The sequence below is a fragment of the Oryctolagus cuniculus genome, chromosome X (assembly GCF_051225735.1).
Source record: "Oryctolagus cuniculus isolate XC-2025 breed Fujian yellow rabbit chromosome X, ASM5122573v1, whole genome shotgun sequence".
Lineage (NCBI taxonomy): Eukaryota > Metazoa > Chordata > Mammalia > Lagomorpha > Leporidae > Oryctolagus > Oryctolagus cuniculus.
The window spans coordinates 74,788,055-74,807,920 of NC_142888.1; the positions used below are offsets into that span (position 1 = coordinate 74,788,055).

A 19,866-nucleotide genomic window follows, 5' to 3' on the forward strand; every position below is an offset into this window, starting at 1 on the left:
AGTGAGATTGCCTTAACTGTGAGTGTTCCCTTTAAAATATTTTTCAGTAGGAAAGAGGTGGAAAATTCCTCCCGCGTTAGGTTAATTGTATGTTTAGAACTCCGGTGAGCTGCCATTTTTTTCTTTAACTTAGTTTTTGTTGTATGTGAGGTTCAGATGCACAACGTCTATCTGGTTCATTGAAAGCCTTTCAGCCGCTGAGGAAGTGCACTTATGCTCTCAGTTCAAAAGAAGTGATTCCCTGGAAAGTGCTAAAAATGAGGACATTTCAGAGTTTAGTCCTACAGTCATTTCATTTTCAGATTTTATTTTATGTTCCTTCCTTTGTACATTCCAGGTTATTTTATCTGTTTTGGGTATTAAATTCTTTTTTCTTATGATATAGAAAGAATATCTAATTTGTAAAAAAAAAAAAACCTGCTACATTTATTTATCAAAAGCTCTGGATTTTTCAAAACCACAATTAATGGATGTGACAACTTAATGGAGGTGACATATGAGTGGGGCTCTTTTAAATGAGAGAAAATTGGGTGTGCTGGCTGACTTTATGAATCTTAACAGCTGAGAAATGACCAAATATTTACCAAAAGCAATTTTATTGTAAACAAAATAAAACCCACTACAATCAATAGATTACAGTTAACCTTTCTAGTATTCTCACCATATTTTACTGTCCAAAAGATCCAAAATGCAGCTCTTTTTGCAGGTGATTTGTCAATTTTTAGAGATGGCTAAATAAATGCTCATTTTAATTATATTAACCACAATCTTAGATATAATGTAATACAATATTTTTAATGAATTATTTTCTTCTTTTTAAGTACTTAACCCTTTGACCTGATGAGTGAATTAATTTAGAAAATGGATCTTAGAAAATATCACAGATTTTGCATGCTGACTATTGATTGTTGGTTAGTGCACATAAATAGAATGGAGAATATATTTGGAGAGCTGATGGTAAGCTACACTATTGTGACATTTTTACAGCATGTTATTAAATTATCCTTGAATTTAAAAATAAATATATTAATACTTAAGTAAATATACACAAATAGAAAATATGTTAAATATTATAAAAGCTGGCCTGAGGAGTTTAAATCATGTTTTTAAATGTTTAGTTTTTGATTGTTTAGATCACAGTTCATTGCCTCATATGGCAAGAAATAAAAACATACTGTTTGAATGTTGTTTTCATCAATGCTAGTTTATATTCCACAGCACATCAGCACACAACATGATACTTAAATTTAGCATAATTTCACTCAAAAATTGAAAAATTAAATTAGATTACTGAGTCAAATAGCATTATATTTGCTCTTATAATTATTTGATTAGTAAACATTAGGTTAAATGGTTATTTGTGTCTTTTTGGTCTAAACTTTTCATTGAAGCAGGATAGTTAAATTCTAAGTCTCTGACAAATTTTAATGTATTAGAAATTTACCTGTGAAATCATGTATAGACATTTAAAATAACATTTTGAATATAGAATTCCTAATGGTTGATAAAAGATCTTTTTGTGTGCATTCTTGTATAGTATTGTTATTGGTTTGTGATGTTTTATCATTGTATTTGTCAATACCCATTATGTGATTTTCAGTGATTACTTGAGAACTTTTTCAAAGACTGAAATTTTAAAATAAAATAGTCTTGATTATAGTAAAAATGTGTTGTAGTAATTGAGCAAGTATGGACAAATACAAAGACTCTTTTCATTGTTGTATTTTGTTGTTGTTGTTGTAAACCCAGTGTAGCTGCTGCTTAGCTGTAACTCTTTTACTGATGGGGCAGTGCTGTTATGTTACTAAAAACTACAATAGAGAACATTTTACTTCCTTCAAACATCAAACAGAAAGACTCATTTTTTAAATTACCAAATTTAAAGTCCAAGTTTGTTTTCTTTCTTGAATGTTTAGAACTTGAAAGATAGTTGAATCTTCCCAACATTTTAAAGACTTCCTAATGATAAAGACTATTTATGATAGTATTATGGGCAATAGTTTCTTATATAGCATATAGCGTTTTAGAAATTGTGTTATAATGTGATACAGGGAAAGTAAAGAGCCTTAAAGATGAAATATTTACAATAATAATTTTTGACCCCAGGACAGATTGATGACCAAATGCTTGGTGTCCACTGGATACATCTAATATTACTCCAGCTTCAGATTTGAACACTTGCAGGTGGCATGCCTGAAGGGCTTGTCTTGCTAGAAATGGAGTCCTTTGTGATAACGTGTTTGCATTACACACTGTTCAACAGTAGGCTGAAGTTCAGCCTTAGCCTGACAGAGGATTTCCTGGTTGGTGTAAAGTGCATTACTAAAGACCCTGCTCCTGACAGGTGTGAACCGTGTGAATTACCCTGCCAATTTTTCTTAAATTAATAACGCTGTAAGGGAAATCACACCTAAATGGTTTTGGTATTTATTGTTTTAAGACAGCAAATGGTTCTTTCAGGCCAGTATTACAAGGTTAGTGGATTGTTAGATTCTAAGGACACTTAAAATAGAACAGGATTAGCACTAGCAATACTTTTATCTTTTTTTCACAAGTAGCAAGTTTTGCAATAATAGTGTGGTATGAATGAGGAATACAATTAGGTAAGAATTAACCAATGCAGCCTATCAGTGAGTTATAGCAAGACAGACATTGTGAGGTGTTTTCCTTAGAATTTTACTTTTAGGAAGCGAAAGGAAGATGAATGTTAGACTTAACTTCTTTGAGCCCCTAGACATGTGTTCATAGCTTCCTGTTTCAATTACTTTGTTCAATATGTAAATATATATTTTATAATAAAGACCAATAGCATATTATTCAATAGCAACTGCTTTATGCCATTTCATCAACAGAATTTAGTAATTAGATTTCCTGAGGAAAGGTTGTGCATACTCTATGTATATTTACGTACATGCTCCTTGTTTGTGGGTGATTGAAATTTAGACATAAAATACGTGTTTTCTAAATTGCATGTGTTGCCTGTATCCCAATGTTATCCTTTCTTTAGTGAATAAAACAGAATTTTTTGATTTGGGAAATCTTTGTTATCTATCGAAGATTTGTTAAGTTATTGAATTGATAACATCCAATTATGAAAAAGTTGCTTTCACAACAAATGTTTTTACTTGTTTATGTCTGCTTACCTTATTTTTTACTATATATGCACAATTAACACAATTAGGTGGAGAAAAAACACACCCAACCCTTAAGGACAATTGTTTTGTATTTTTTTGTATCTTTTGTGGCATGTTCTTTGGGAACTTGCAGCAGGGCTAGATTATCACTTATTCATGGAAAATCAGAGATGGAAGTGAACTTAGATATAATTTAGTGAGTTCCAATCCCTGTAAATTAATGTTAGAATCCCTTCTGTGACACTTCTAGAAGATGATGACCCATGTCCTCCTTGAACATTGTCAGTGACAAAGAGCTCAGTACCTCATAAGATAGCACCTTTCATTTATGGACAGCTCTTTCTTACATTCATCATATTTTTGAACCCCTGATTCCATTGTGATCTTATAGAGCTTTGTAGAAAAAAATTGTATACCTGCTGTTGCATACAAGTTTGGAAGTCTTGCATGATTTGGTTTCTAGGCTCCTTGATCTCCTGGTTGCCCTCACCTGGATAGTTTTTCCTTGTTCATCTTCCTATGAGATGCTGCATCTGAAGGAGGTTCTCCATATGTAGTCCAACCAGAAGAAGACAACTTGCTTCTTTTAAATGGATGTACTGTTTGTCTTAAAGAGCTTGGGAATGCATTATTTTTTAATGATAGGATGCAACTAACCCTAGTGTATTTAGAGGTTGGAAACTTGCTTTTCAAAGGTTTTTGATTGGGTTGCTTGCTCCTCATTTTCAGGGTTTATTGTTTAGCCCCCTTTAGATATTTTAGTCTGAGGAAGCTTGCCATATGCGAGAGAAGTTAAATGTTTGCCCATTTTGTATGTCTTTTTAAAATGAAATTATTTTATTTTATATATTTTATATATTTTTAATATTTTGTTATTTTATTTTAAATTGAAATTATTTAATGTGACTGAAAAACATTGCACACAAGATACTCCAATACATAGAGCTAGTGTATGCCACTCTGAGATATTTCAAAGAATTTTGCTTGTCAATAATTTATCTAGATTCATTGCTTTTACATTTAAATGAATATTGTTTCCAAGTTCCCCTCAGTCCCCAAATAAGAAACTCTTTCCTCATAGGGAAGAGAGGCAGAATTGGAATTCTCCATATACCACTTTGGAAAGTCTGGAAAGATTGCTACTTGAAATTTAGAGTATTTTCATGAGACCTAAGTGGGGCCAAATTTGGATGAGAGGGAGACATGAGAATAAGTAAGAGATGGCAAATGTTGGTGTTGATAAATTCATTGAAATTAAAGGGTTAAGAATTGCAAATGCTGTACATTATGATATTTTAATTAAAATGGTAGCCATGGCATTTTGCTTTACTTCTTCAACATTGTGAGAAAGACTTGGTATAAACACAAGATTCTTCAAAATCTGTACCTGAAGAAGTTACTGAGTAATCCATTTTTGAAAGTGCTCAGTTCTTTTCAGTACTCTGGTACAGGTGCTCTTTTACTTAAGTTTAGATCACACCCCATTAGACCCAATGTAAATTGAAAACATTTACTTAAATAAAAAATGCAATTACTAGGTCAGGCATTGTGGCGCAGTGGGTTAAGCTGCTGCCTATGACTCCAGCATCCCATATGGCTGCTGGTTTGAGTCCCAGTCCCTCCGCTTCCAATCCAGCTCCCCATTAACATGTCTGGGAAAGCAATGGAAGATGGCCCAAGTGCTTGGACCCCTTCACTCACATGGGAGACCCAGATGGAGTTCTAGGCTCTTGCCTTTGGCCTGGTCTAGCTCAGGCCATAGCAGCCATTTGGGCAGTGAAACAATGGGTAGAAGATTTCTCTCTCTCTCTCTCTCTCTCTCTCTCTCTCTCTTTCTCTCTTTCTCTCTTTCTCTCTTTCTCTCTCTCTGCCTTTCAAATAAATACATAAATATTTTTTGGAAAAAAAAAACACACACTTGCTACATGTAATCCACCCCACACACTAGCTTAATAGCACAGCGCATTATACAGTTCCAGGTGTTTTCCCTCATGGTCGTGGGACTGACTAGGAGATGTGACTGCTGCCCTGAGCAGCATCATGAGAGAGGATTATACTGCAGGTTACTAGCCTGGGAAGAGAGCCAAATTCAAATCTGAAGTCTGATTTCTCCTGAATTCATATTGCTTTTGTGTCTTCATGAAATCAAACCATCATAAGTTGGAGCCAGTGTACATTAAGTTTATAACATTTGGCAGTTACTATTATGTGCCAGGCATCACTCTGCTGATCACTGGGGATGTGGTCCTTGAAGTCATTCAGAATTTTATTGTTTTATTTTTATCTTTTTTTCATAAACAATTTATTTTATTGCTATGAAAATTCTGAACGAAGACAAATAGCTTAATGTTTTTGTTTTCTATACTCTTCAGTGTTAATAATGGATTTAAGGACTATGAAATACTACAGAAGAAAACTTCCTGGGCTAAATGAAGAGAAATGAATTGGAATAAGATGCTGGATTTTACAGTACAGATTGCATAGAATAGAAAAGTGATTTTTGTTTCAGACTGATAGTATCCTTTTTTAAAGTTTTATTTTACTTATTTGAAAGGCAGAGTGATAGAGACAGAGGAAGAAAACTTCCATCTGCTGGTTTACTCCCCAGATGGCCACAATGGCCAGGGCTAGTCCAGGCTGAATCCAGGAGCCCAGAACTACATCCAGGTCTCCTGTGTGGATGCAGGAGCCAAAGCATTTAGTCCATTTTCTGCTGCTTTCTCGTGTGCATTACCAGGGAACTGGCCTCTTGCCTCTCTGTGGTCTTTTCATTTTTGTATACTTTTGTTCCTTTCATGCCATCTATTAGATAATATTTCACTAGGATTAGAAGAAAAATGAAGTAGGATAGATGGTAAAGGTTATTTTTTTTTTATTGGATGCTGGTATAAGATGTTAGAGATTTATTTGCATACTGTCAAGTGGTGAAGTTGCAGGAAAATTCTGGGCCACTGATCTATGCTTGCTGATATGATTTTGGGATTAAAGTCATTGCCTCCTTATGTTTTCATAGTTTTTTGAAGCACTTTTCCCACCTTCACTGATTACCCAGCATTTTCACCATGGAGAGTTCTGTGATTTTGATTGGTGTGATTTATCTTTTAGCACTTTCTAAAGGTACTACTCCATTCTGTATGCTTAGTATTTTCTCTTGGACGTTATCATCCCATTGCTCAATTGTGTGTAAGCACTCAATGAAAGAAAAGCCCTCCGTGTATTAGTTTTCTGTTGCTGTCAAGGCAAATTACTGTGAACTAATGGCCTAGGACATATAACTGTTTTTTTTACAATATTTTTTTAGGCTAAAATTTGGTATCAGCCTTGTTGGACTAAACTAAAAGTGTCAACAGGTGTTGAGGCTCTAGGGGAGAATCCATTTCCTACTCATTCCCATCATTGACAAAATTCAGTTCCTTGTGTCTGTAGGACCAAGGTTGCCATCATCTTGCTGGCTATAAGGTGAAGGATAGGCACCTTTTTAAAAAAAATATTTATTTGAGAGGCAATGTCACAGAAGAGAGAGGGAGAGACAGAGAGAGAGGTCTTCCATCTGCTGTTTCACTCACCAAATGGCCACAGTGACTGCAGCTGGACTGATGTGAAGCCAGGAGCCAGGAGCTTCTTCCAGGTTTCCCATGTGGGTGCAGGGGCCCAAGGATTTGGGCCATCTTCCACTGCTTTCCCAGGCCATAAGCAGGGAGCTGGATCAGAAGAAGAGGAACTAGGACTTAACTCAGCACCCACATGGGATGCCGACACCATAATGGAAGGCTTAACCTACTAAGCCACAGTGCTGGCCCCAGGATAATCATCTTAAGGAGGCTGCCTGTCTTCTTTGACATTTAGCTTCCTTCCTCCATTTTCAAAGCCAACAATGGCAGGTTGAATCCTTTTCATATTGCTCTCTGATCTACTCTGATCTAGTCCTTATACTTATAAGAACTCCTGATTAGACTGGCTTGCACTACATAGGCAATCCTCAACCCTTGTAGCAAGTTTTCTGGAAATCTTACTGAAAAGGAGAATTATTGGGTCTGGCACTGTGGCATAGCAGGCTAAGCTGTGACCTGCAGCATCTGCATCTCATATGGACACTGGTTCGAATCTTGGCAGCTCTGCTTCTGATCCAGCTCCCTGCTAATGCACCTGGGAAAGCAGTGGAAAATGGCCCAAGTGTTTGGACCCCTGCAATCATGTGGGTGACCCAGAAGAAGCTCCTGGCATTGGTTTGGCACAACCCAAGTCATTGTGGTTATTTGTGGAGTGAACCAGTGGATGGAAGATCTCCCTCCCTCCCTCCCTTTCTCCCTTCCTCCCTCCCTCCCTCCCTCCCTCCCTCCCTCCTTCTATCTATCTCTAACTGTGCTTTTCAAATAATTAAATAAATCTTTAAAAAAAGAAAAGGAGAATTATCTAGTGACAGCGTTATACTCTAGGATTGTATTGAAAGCGTCATGAAAACAGGTTCTACTATTAGAACTTTTATTGTGCTTCAAGTACTATGAAAGAGGTATAAATATATTGGCTGCATCACTTTCTCAAGTGTACCTGATCACATAAAATACAGCTATGAGTGAAAATTGAGATGGTGGTCATTTGAAACCTGTATTGTATGTTTGCCTTCTTAAGATTCAGGCTACTTTGAGGAGATTTGCAAAAGCAACTTACCAGTGACCAAAATTCTTTAGTCATTATGATTTGATAAAATTCTAACCTGTTCTAAGATTGCAGGTCCACTTTAAGAAGTTACATATTTTCACTTACCTTTTATCTTTATTAGGAAAGCTATTTGAGACATTTATGGCTTGAAGTTAGTATATTCCCAGTTAAATGATAATGTGTTTTTCTTATATATAGCTTGAAAGGAATGGCTGATAGAAAAGGAATTTAAAATCAGCACATGATTAGTATTTAAAAGGATTCCAGCCTAATCTCAAAAGTTTAGCAGATATTGGATTTTAAGTGAATATTGTCTTTGGTTATAAATGTTGAACTAAAACAACTTTTACACCTTACTTGTAGCAATAAATAAAAAGGCATAACTGTTAGAACAAAATAATTGACAGTTTGTGAATATGAAGTTTTTTCTTTTTTTTAATTTTTATTTTTTTGACAGGCAGAGTGGATAGTAAGAGAGAGAAAGGTCTTCCTTTACCGTTGGTTCACCCTCCAATGGCCGCCGCAGCCGGCGCACCGTGCTGATCTGAAGCCAGGAGCCAGGTGTTTTTCCTGGTCTCCCATGGGGTGCAGGGCCCAAGCACTTGGGCCATCCTCCACTGCACTCCCTGGCCACAGCAGAGAGCTGGCCTGGAAGAGGGGCAACCGGGACAGAATCTGGCACCCCGACCGGGACTAGAACCCGGTGTGCCAGCACTGCAGGCGGAGGATTAGCCTATTGAGCCGCAGTGCTGGCCTGAAGTTTTTTCTATTCTCTAATCATTAAGTACATTATTAAGCGTAATTTGCTGAAATGTCTGATTAGTTAAAGGGGGCTAGGCCATAAAACTTAGTTTTTTTCAGCAAGCAGTAAATTATTGAATACTTCTGGACAAGGTAGTGATTTTCTAAACTATAAGTACAATTAGAATATGTAAAAAATCTATGCCAATCTATAACATAAAGCCTATGAAATGAATAATAATAACAATAATAATAACCATTTTTAGGTCTGAGGCAGTAGAGACCACAACTATGGTGGTAACAATGAGAGTAGAGAGGAAGTAAAGGAGAGGAACATTCTTGAGTTTCAATAGTACTTGACAGTTGATTTGACATGGGAGATGGGGAAGATGCAGGGGTGAAAGATGACTGAGATAGTTCCATGATAGCAATTGTCTTTAGAATCCTAAATATGCTCTCTGTGGCTCTCGTGAATGTATAAAAGCATACATTTGTGATTCCTGAAATTTCTTTTGACTGGCAAAGCTTCCATAAATGGTTATTCAGAAATATGAAGTCAAATTAATTTTCATTGAGAGTAACCAATTGATTGAGAAGATTGGATTTTGAAGATTTAAAAAATATCCCTTAAAGAGATAGTTCATGGAGATGGAGTGAGTAAAGTTACTAGCATTTATATTAGCATTTTTCAAGTAGCTGGACACCTCCCTGCTACTCTCACCCACATGATAACTATTCTCTCCCCCTGTCTACTTCTCCCCTTCATCCTGAGAGTCAGAATATTGACATCTTGAGATGTGATTATTGTTTATAGCCCTTATCTATACTCCTGAAGAACAGTGGTCTTTCTACTCTTTACATGTTGAATTCATTTATTTAATGGAGGATTCAGCCCATGACTATAAAGTAAATTAAAAGCATGTTATTGCAAAAATTAAAAGAAAAAGGTGTAAGGAGTGAGGGTGTGATGTATCACTATTGGCTTAAAATTGAATATATGAATTACATGAAATCTATTCTCCTTATATAAAGAAAAATCTTTCAAAAATAAATTACAATTTTGAGTGTGAAACACTGGTTTAAAGGACTATATAAAAGGCAGGAAAGAGGCTGGTGTGGTGTAGCGGGTAAAAACTGCCACTCGCGATGCTGGCATCCAATATGGGCATTGGTTCATGTCATGATTGCGCCATTTCCCATCCAGCTCCCTGCTAATGTGCCTGGGAAAAGCAGCAGAAGATGGCCCAAGTGCTTGGACCCCTACCACACACTTGGGAGGCCCGGATGATGTTCCAGGCTCCTAGCTTCAGACTGTCCCAGCTGCAACCATTGTAGCCATTTGGGGAGTGAACTGGAGGGTGGAAGATTCTCTTTCTCTGTCTCCTGGTCTCTACCTCTCTGTCTCTATATTTTTCTAACTTCGACATTCAAATGAAGAAATACATCTTTAAAAAAAGGAAGGAAGGAAATATTTCTCTTTCTATTTATCTCAAATTAAGTTGGGATTTTATTACTATTTTACAATTCATAGGTTGCTTCTTGAAAACACATGCATACACAATCTGAAAATGCTCCAATTATATTCTGTTTAAAGTTGTCATTTAACTGACTTGGAAATTTGAATGTTTGTTACCTACTATGTCTTTTCATCAAAATATGATCTGGCTTTATCATGTATATTCTGCCCAAGAATATACAACCTTTTTTAAGACAGAGACCATGGTGTCTTTAAAAAGAAGCAGTTTTTCTACAGAGTTTCTCTACAGACAGGCCCCACTACCTGCAGAAGTTGGTGGCCTTTCTCCCGGTCTTGGCTGGAATCAGCTTTAGGCTACGTCCATCAAACTTTCCCCACAAGGGTCCAGAGACCCCCTCCATTTCCTCTCTATGGCATCCTCTTATTACCTGGTTAATGCTCTTAGGATCATTGGTTGCTATTCTCACCCTGTCTTCTATACTACAGTGTCTAAGTGTTTATAGCAGGCTATAATGGAACAAACAAAGGCCTTCAAAAACCAGGCGGTCAACCAAATGCTGCTGCAGGGATTTGCTCGGCTCCCCACCCAGGAGACAGCAACTTGGGACATTGCCCCATGCCAGCGAAGAGTGCATCATCGCCCCATGTCGGCAGGAGGTAGCTCTGAAGACAGATCATCGTCCCTCTACCCCTCTTGGACTTTTGGGACTAATGTAATCCCATACAAACCTTGCTTTATGAAAAACAAGGCGGGGGGAATGTTAGGAAACTGGCGCAGTTGTAGCCAGGTGGCCACATGGCCCAGCTACCTGAGCCAGGCTCCGCCCCCATCCTAGTGGGATTTGATGCTCCTGCTTCCCTGCCCGCCCTCAGGCAACGTTTTGAAAGGGCCCGTTCCTGCACACGTGCTCTCTTGGTCCTTCTCTCCTGCGCTCTCTTGGCCTCTCTTGGCTTCTCTCCTCTCTCTTCTCCCTCCTCTGTCTGTCTCTCTTACAGTCTCCTTCTCTCTTTTTCCTTCGCCGCCCCTTCACTCTGGTCTGTAGGGTGTTCCCCAATAAACCCTTTCCCTAAAAAAAAAAAAAAAAAAAAAAGAAACAGTTTTCCCCCAAAGAGGAAAACTCTCCCAGTGATTTACAATTTGTGCCCTGATCTTCAAATCACTAGTCAGTCATCCAGGAAAATATTACAAATTTTAATAAGTTTTAATAGTTTTGGTAATAATACATAGTAATTGTACAAAAATAGCTTGCAAGTGATGTTTTCCTTAGAGATGCTGCACCATGAGCAAAGACGTAAGAAGGTATTTTTATAGAGCAATGTTTGCTATTCACATTGGTAGATCTGTCTGTAGCTAGATCATGAAATTGCTTTCTGATATGGAACTAACCATTACAGTGATCTTGGTTAAAATAATTTTTGAAGAATGTAGTAAAATGGTGGGTCCTGATGACACTTTAACAGAAAAATCAGAAGCCATTTCCTAGATAAAAATGGCATTTATACTCTTGAAGTATGATGATTGAATATATAGGTAGATTAGTGGGCCGGATGTGATAGTGAAAATTTTTTGTTCTGTTTCACATCTCCTAACAAGCTGAGAACTTAAGACCAGCAACGGCTGTTTCTCTACGGGAAGCATAGTACAAGATAAAGTCTTGTAACCAAGTTTTATGAGAAAGTATCTTTAATTATAAGTTACAAGTGCAAAAAAGGAAAATAATTTTATTAAAAGAAATGATAGACTCTTTGCTTCCATTAGCTCCATACTGAGATATGCCTGGGAGAACTTTCTGAAGAGTGATTCCCAAACTCTTTAGGTTGAGAGTCTGATCTCTGATATTTTTTCATTTTTACTATCATCTCCCCTGTTCTAAAAATACTGGCTGTCATATTAAAAACAGATGATTGATTTGATCCTGGAATTTTCTACATTCACTGAAGTAATCAGAGATGCCTCTAGGTCATTGCAAAATCAAGGCTGAGATTTGCTATATTTATTACTGACTTTGGCTACATGAAGTCAGTGAGACTTTTACAGCTGCCAATTCTACTTCTTCAAACATGGAATGCAATGGTTACTACTTTATAAGTCATTCTCCTTTTTCATGTCTCATTTTCAAAGAGAAATAAACATTCCTTTAATTCTTTGTCATGAATCGACTTTGTGAAGTGGCATGGGGAAATTCAGAAAAGGATAGGATTTTTACCATTTTTTAATCACTTGATTAATGATTCTCCTGTTCCCAAATGGCTTTGTCCCAGTGATTTCTAATTGGTTTGAAATTTGTGGAATCAGACTTTATAATAAACTCTAAAATTGGATAACTTGGATGTTTGAATATTTAATAAACTGAAATTCTAGGCAGGCAAAACTCAATTCATACATAACATGCTTTTCAATTTAAATGTACCACAGCACAATAGTCAAATTTCAGAGTTGGTGAGCTACAGATAATGGGAGTAAAATGACACCTTGGTTAACAAATTGTCTGTAAGCAAAGCTCCTTTAAAGAAAGTTGGCTTGAGCATACAAAAGGTTGGAGTGCCCCTTCAAGTTTCTTCACTTGGGGATTGAAGAAGGCAAGCTCAGAATTACAGGTATAACAAGACCTCTCTGTGGGCAGACCTGGTGCTAGCTGTAGAATATAGCATGCTTTCAGAGGGTGGATGTGTGGCCAGAAGATGCTATTTCCTCTGTGCATTGGGAAGGGCACTACTGACAGTGATAGGAGCGTATGCTGTTTCTTCCAACACATTTCTATGCAGCCCCATCTTCCTACCACCTTTACCTCTTGTGTATTTTTCACCTTATATGTCTTCTTAAAGGCAAGGGAACTTTGACTTAGCATTTCTGTATAGTAGGTATGGAATTAACATTTAGAAATTCATTTTTCACTATTCTAATTCAAGAAATAGAACAGATTCTTACATAGCCTATTTATCTACCTTCCATCCATCTTCCTACCTATCTACCCATCTTTCTATCTGCTTCCACTAGAATATTGTAAGAAATGTGAAGAATGGAAAAAATATAAAACAGGCTTTCTAAATAGAGGAATCTGTTGGTCAAGATGTACTAGACTTGATGTAGTTTAATTGGTACATAGATTTTAAAATATAAAGGGATACTTGTCTTGAAATATGGTAGGTACAGGGAGCAAACATTAATTTTTAAGTTTTTCAAGGACAGGATTGAGATATTCAGTGCAAATGCTTTTCGGTTTGGATAATTAGCTTTCCTCCTCTTATAGTTATCTAATGGAGTATCATTTGTCACTCCATTTGTCTCACCCAATTCCCTCATCTGTGTCACAGTGCTATTTCTGTGATTGTGATGTTTGGTACTGGAATTCAGAATCTGTTCTTTAAATGCGGATATCAGTTATGCAGAATTCTCCCTACATTCGATCTGAGTTATGTTCTAGGATGTGCTGCCTCCCTGACCTGTATGTGTTGGGAAAATAGCATGAGAGATTTTTATTACTGATATTGTTTCTATGGAACTAGAGTGATAAAACTAGGTAATTTAAATTGAGTTAATTAAAATTAACTCAAAAAATTGCTTGCCTCTATCAGAATGTATCTTTATGATATTGTCCTTGTATTTAGAAATTAAGCATTGAAATTCATTTATAGTTTCTGCTGTCTAATTTTCATTTTTTAGGCTTTTTACAAGGGGAACAGTGTGTGTTCTGGATTCAGAGATGGGTTCAAATCATAGTTACTAGACTCATAGTGAGCATCAGTTCCTGTCTTTAAAATGGGATTGCTATGAGGATTAAGTCGCATACTGGGACATGCCTGGCATAATGCCTAGTACACAGCAGGTGCTGGGTCAATGATCATATTCTGGTGTTAAAATGGACATAAGCTATTTAGTAATGTGATTCTATTTTAAATATGATAGACATATGCATATAAGAAGCCTGCTCAATAGTTTCTTTGCCCTGAAAACTCATTTTATAGTGTGCCTCTATCACCTTGATATTTTTGTTTGTTTACTGCAGTATTGTTGTAGTAGAAAAGAAAACCTTGGAAAGCGAACATCTATTTTTCTTTTAAAAAATCAGTACTAAATATTTCCAGTAGTGAAATAATTTAAGGTAGACAATAGTTAGTTCATATTAATGCCATTAAAAACACACAGATAACTAACAAAAACATTATCTTTATTCCTTTTAGGCAAACACTTCAAGACGATACATTCTCCCTAGCTTTTTAAAAAGCAGCTAGTCTCTGCCTTAATAAAAGTTGCTATGATATTTGAAATTTTCTGTAAATGTAAATGACATTTTATTTGGAAGAAAAATCTTTCAATAATTGAATTTTAAAATTTTTCATTTTAAAAAATATTTTTATTGATAAAAATAAAACAAATATTATGCATTCCATAGGTACAGTTTCAAGAAAACAACCATACTTCCCTCACTTCCTTGATCCCCTCCAACCCCCCCTTCATCAGTTTTTGCAAAGACATAATTTCATTCTTTTAATTAATGTCAGGATTATTAAATAGACATTAACTTCATGAATTGGAAACTAATTCTGATTTTTACAAAACATTTTTCATCTTTATTCATAGTGGAAATTGAATATGTGTGTGCGTATGCATGCACAAATGTGTGTGAAATAACTTTGAGAGAGATGGAAAAGGAAAGAAGTAGAAAAGCTGTCAATATTTAGAATTCAATGCAGTGTGCATATTTTGAATCTATCTGAAGACCAATTGCAAATGACTTCTACCATCTTAAGTTTTTTCATTCATTTCTCAAGGGTGGAGGGAAATACCTTGACAGATTTAGCACTCAAATTCAAATGAGTATGAGAACAGGTGGCGAAATTTCTCCTCCACCTGCCATGCAACTTTATCACAAGAAATGTTTCATTTAGCAAATGCTGCTGCTAGCAGACACTTCTTTGTTTCAGAGCAGAAAAACAAATGGAGGGGGAGTACTTCTTAGAAGAAAACATTTTTCTTGATTTTCTCTTTAAATTGTGAGTGTGAGAAATATGCATTTTGTTTTCCTGGGTGATGGGTGGTGGGAAGCTTGACTTGGTGCCTTGACTAGCCAAGGAGTTTTGTTGTATTGTTAAACCATTGTTGGCTTCCTTGTTTTTGCTTTGTTATTTGTTGCTGTATACCAACTTGCTGGCACTAACTTTCAGTTAAGATAATATTATTAATCTGGGGACTTTGATACTAACTCAAAAAACTCTGTTCTTCTGTTACCATGAAATTATGCTTTTAGAATATATTGTTAGATTTAACATCTTGATTATAAAGTAGTGGTAAGCAAAAACAGGTATTATGAAACTGATCAGGAACTAAATTGAGAAAAGAATAAAGGTGTTGTTCATATACATTTACCTTTCTAGCTGTTCTTAGATTAATTTCTTTTTTTTCTTCAAAAATTACAGCAACATAGGAAGGTATAGAGCAATATATTTTATTTCTAACAGTATCAATGTGCTGCTCCTCGTTTGGTATGAACCAAGTTAATGTGCCAAAGCATGAGTTGGCACACAAAACCTCTCTACCAGGAATATTCAGCGTTTCATTGTACATTCATTCTAATAATTAGCAGAAACACTAGAATATTACCTTTTCCTAGACAAAGACATTTGACCTCACCTGGTTTTCTGTGTAACATGAACTGATGTTTGCAGTGATAGAACCCACAAAATTTTGATGTGCATTTTATGATTTGTCAATATAATACCTCAGTTTTAAACATGGAAATGTTGGTTTTAGTGGATTTGAGGAGTTTTTTTTTTCTTTTTGGTGTGGAAATGGAGGGGTACTGAAAAATTATTTGTGGCTTTGGAGTCAAACAATATAATTGCCTTCCCCATTGTAGCATACCAACAAACAACTTTTCAGTAGTATATATGTTTTTCTATGGAAATGCTACCAAATTAAACTTAGGAGGATTTGTCAGTTTAGTGGTTTTTAAATTCCCTTTAAAAATTCTTTTGTTTGAACAGTTGCATGCAGACAGTAGGGATTTCGTGCATATTTGCCCTATAACTTCCTAGCAATGTGAGCCTGTGTTTTCTCTCTTTTTTGATAGTTTTTTAAAATATATTTTAAGATAGAATCTTTGTTTTAATTTGTATATTCTGGAATCCTGATGAGGTTAAATATTTTTCTGTAAAAACATTTGGACTTTGTGAATTGTGTGCTCATATCATTTATACATGTTTCCTTTTGTATGGAAGTTTCAAAGTACCATTGCAATGTTGAAATCACTTAACAGAAGGTGGTTGTTGATACTTTTTTTTCTTTTGGTCTTGAAGCAGCAGTGCAAAGAAATGCGTTAGCTGATATGTTCAGTTTGACCACGTTGGCAGTGCATTCAGTAAAATGATGAGATACTGCTTCTATCTCTAACCTAATGCTCTTCAAAAAAGTAATTCTTTGGGGCAAGAACAGTTGACTGGCTCATACACACTGTGAAAGATTGCTTTTGTGCCTTGTGGTTGATCATTGTTTTGAAAATAAGATGTGTCTAGTAGTGGTGGGGTGGGTGAATGTGGTGTGATAGCAATATGCAAAGCATAATGTAATAAAAAAAAACCTTGATTTTTAGAATAGAACATTGGTGAACAGTGTCTCTCCCTTGAACAATAATTTTATAGTGCCGCTGAGATGGGATTTTTTGGACAAGATTTGCCATATTCTAACTTAGCATGGGAAAATGAACCCAAAAAACTGTTGTTTTAAGCAGAATTACATTATTCTTACATAATCTTACGTAAAACTCTGCTGCTTAATTGTCGTGAAAACTTCAAGGCCATTATCTACTTATCTACCATTAATACTTGATTTTTAAATTGATGGACCTGAGAAGAGCAGAGATAGTCTATTGCATAGCCATGGAAGAATTAGTGGTAATTAATAATCCTACTGTATCTCGTACCTCTAGCATTACCTCATAGAGTCAACCCTAGGACTAGGCAGTTATTTAAAACATGAAATTACTTGAGAAAAATTTCTGAGAAGAGGCAGAGTTTTTTCAACTTTTGGCATTCTTGACATATTTGCATGAAAACATCTTTGACATAGAGAACTGTCCTGTGTGTGTTGGATGTTTAGCAGCATCTGAAGAGATGATAGTAATTGCCACCCTCCCTCCAGTTGCAACAATGAGAAGTGTCTCCTGACAATGCCACATGTGGAGGTGCAGATGGGTGGCAAGGTATCTTCTATTTCTGCCCCTCCCCCATTGAGAACCAGTGGTATTTATATGACCTTCAACTTTTTGATTTGAAAAATATAAGATTACTTTAAAAATGCTATTTGTTCATGGAAATATTCAGATAATCATCCCTTTAAGCATAGTGTGATGTGACTGAGGCCTGATATTTGCAGACAGATTTTGCCTCCTTTCAGTGTTGAAGAACAATGCTCTTCATGTCCAGTCAATAAACTTAATGAAAAGGAGCTAGACAGGAATATTGCATTTGCTAAGAAGGTTGACATGGCATGTACTGTTACTGATGCAGAAATAATAAGGAGTATTTTGAATGCTGAAAAGTCAAAAGACACTGATAAAAAGTCATGAAGAAGATGATTTTAGTGAAGGCTTCTTCAGCCTTCAAAGTAATTAATTAGAGAGCCAGCTATATCATGTTGCAGAGAAAGTGCTGTGTTTTCACATTCCGCTCTTCCATTTTAAAAGCAAGAGACAAATGACAAGTAAACAAGTTGTTATCTGTACTTCATTCAAAAAAGCAATTTCCAGGATTTGTCACCAGGGCAATGTGGTTTCAGCTTGAACTCCAGCCCCTTTTACATCTGCAGTTTTATAAAAATGATAATTGATGGTCATTTAAGCACTGCATGATAAAGAACTGTCTTTGGAATGATCCACAAAAATGAGATTCTGTGTTCGTTCAGATGACATATATTAAGCCTCTAGTACCAGGCTCTGTGCAAGGAATACAGAAACTAATAAAACAGCCTGCTTGAATATCCTATTAAAAGAATTCTGGATGATAGAAATTTTCGGGTTAGTGATACCAATCAACATCAATCTGTTTCTGACTTTTCCAATTGATTCTGTAATTTTAAATGGCTGTCCACAAAGCTATTTAAAAGTGTGTGTGAATGTGTGTGCTATATATCATAAATTCTGTTTCAAGCTATTTTTGAAACTCTAATGGAAAGTTATATCCATTTTTTTACATGTGTTAAAATCTTACTTAAATTATCCTCTTCATTATTAAATATCCATGAGAGTTGAATAATACATGGCTATATATTACTAATTCATTTTTGGTTATACCATGTTTCTAATATCATTAAGAAGAATTGATGTCACCCTTAAGGCCAGCATTTTTTCTAATTATTGCAGGATTTAAGCCATATGATTGGTGCCAGAATTAAAGTAGGTATAGCCTTTTGCTTTTTTTTTTTTTTTTTTTTTGACAAGCAGAGTGGACAGTGAGAGAGAGAGACAGAGAGAAAGGTCTTCCTTTGCCGTTGGTTCACCCTCCAATGGCCACCGCAGCCGGCGCGCTGCGGCCAGTACACCACGCTGATCCGATGGCAGGAGCCAGGTACTTATCCTGGTCGCCCATGGGGTGCAGGGCCCAAGGACTTGGGCCATCCTCCACTGCACTCCCTGGCCACAGCAGAGAGCTGGCCTGGAAGAGGGGCAACCGAGACAGAATCCGGCGCCCCGACCGGGACTAGAACCCGGTGTGCCGGCGCAGCAAGGCGGAGGATTAGCCTAGTGAGCTGCGGCGCCGGCCTGCCTTTTACTTTTAAAACTTATTCACCTAGCTTGTAGGTATGATAGGATAAATAGGTGAAATCTTTGTGATATTAAATAGCCTGGTTAAGAAAAGAATTCAGCATTTAGGGAATTATAGATTTAAAAAAATGAGGAGTTCTAGAACTTGAAAATCCATTATCCTCCTTATCTGATAGCTATTTTAACACACCCAACCCAGAACTATGGGCTCTATGCTCTTAAGCAGGTGATCAAGAGACAGTATTAATATTATATTAATATTATATACCTAAGTCCTAAAGGAACACAATGCTGCTTCTGAGGCATAATGAAAAGTTTTCCATGATGGCCAATTTTTAATGTATCCTAACCAAAGCCTTCAAACTATCAAATACATTGCTATATTCTCTGTGTAACTAGGTGACCTGTTGACTACAGGTTCCCCAACCATTTTTATGCCCCACCCCGATATATATTCTTGTAAAATATATAAGAATAGCTTTCATCTATTTTATTGATTCATTTCTTTGAAAAGATGAAAATGCCACTAGACTACAGATATTTGGCTAAACAACCCCAAATTAAGTGAGGGACTAGAAAAGTAATTTTAAGTGTATGATGTTCAACTGGAGCTGATGAGAATTATTACTAAAAAGAATAAGTGATGTATTAATATATCACAGTTAATATTTGGCTTTTACCAGGGAGCTTTCCAGTTGGGATGAGATCAGACTAGATTCAGATCCTAGTCCATCCAATTTCATAATGTTGTGACCCTAGGTAAGCTGTTTTGAGCCTTGCTTTAGCTTATCTCCATCTTCAATAAAAAGGAGACACTATGTTCCTAGAATTGTGTCTAAAAGCCATATTGAATTTTTTTTGACAGGCAGAGTTAGACGGAGAGAGAGAGAAAGGTCTTCCTTCCGTTGGTTCACCCCCCCAAATGGCCACCACGGCTGGCGCACTGTGCCGATCCAAAGCCAGGAGCCAGGTGCTTCCTCCTGGTCTCCCATGCAGGTGCAGGGCCCAAGCGCTTGGGCCATCCTCCACTGCCTTCCCGGGCCACAGCAGAGAACTGGACTGGAAGAGGAGCAACCAGGACAGAATCTGGCACCCC

The 19,866-nt window shown here is 36.5% G+C and overlaps 1 protein-coding gene across 11 annotated transcripts in view; it reads left to right on the forward strand.

The window, feature by feature from the left end:
- KLHL13 (kelch like family member 13) overlaps window positions 1-19,866 on the forward strand; it is a 189,197-nt gene that overhangs the window by 131,307 nt on the left and 38,024 nt on the right. The window contains exon 1 of one of the 11 annotated variants that reach the window (XM_089323801.1): window positions 14,903-15,006. The exons of the other annotated variants lie outside the window; for them this stretch is intronic. Within the exon in view, the coding sequence (XP_089179927.1) occupies window positions 14,951-15,006 (56 nt within the window). The 5' untranslated portion in view covers window positions 14,903-14,950. Of the gene's footprint in view, window positions 1-14,902; window positions 15,007-19,866 lie in introns of those variants that run through there. 11 annotated transcript variants of the gene reach the window in all.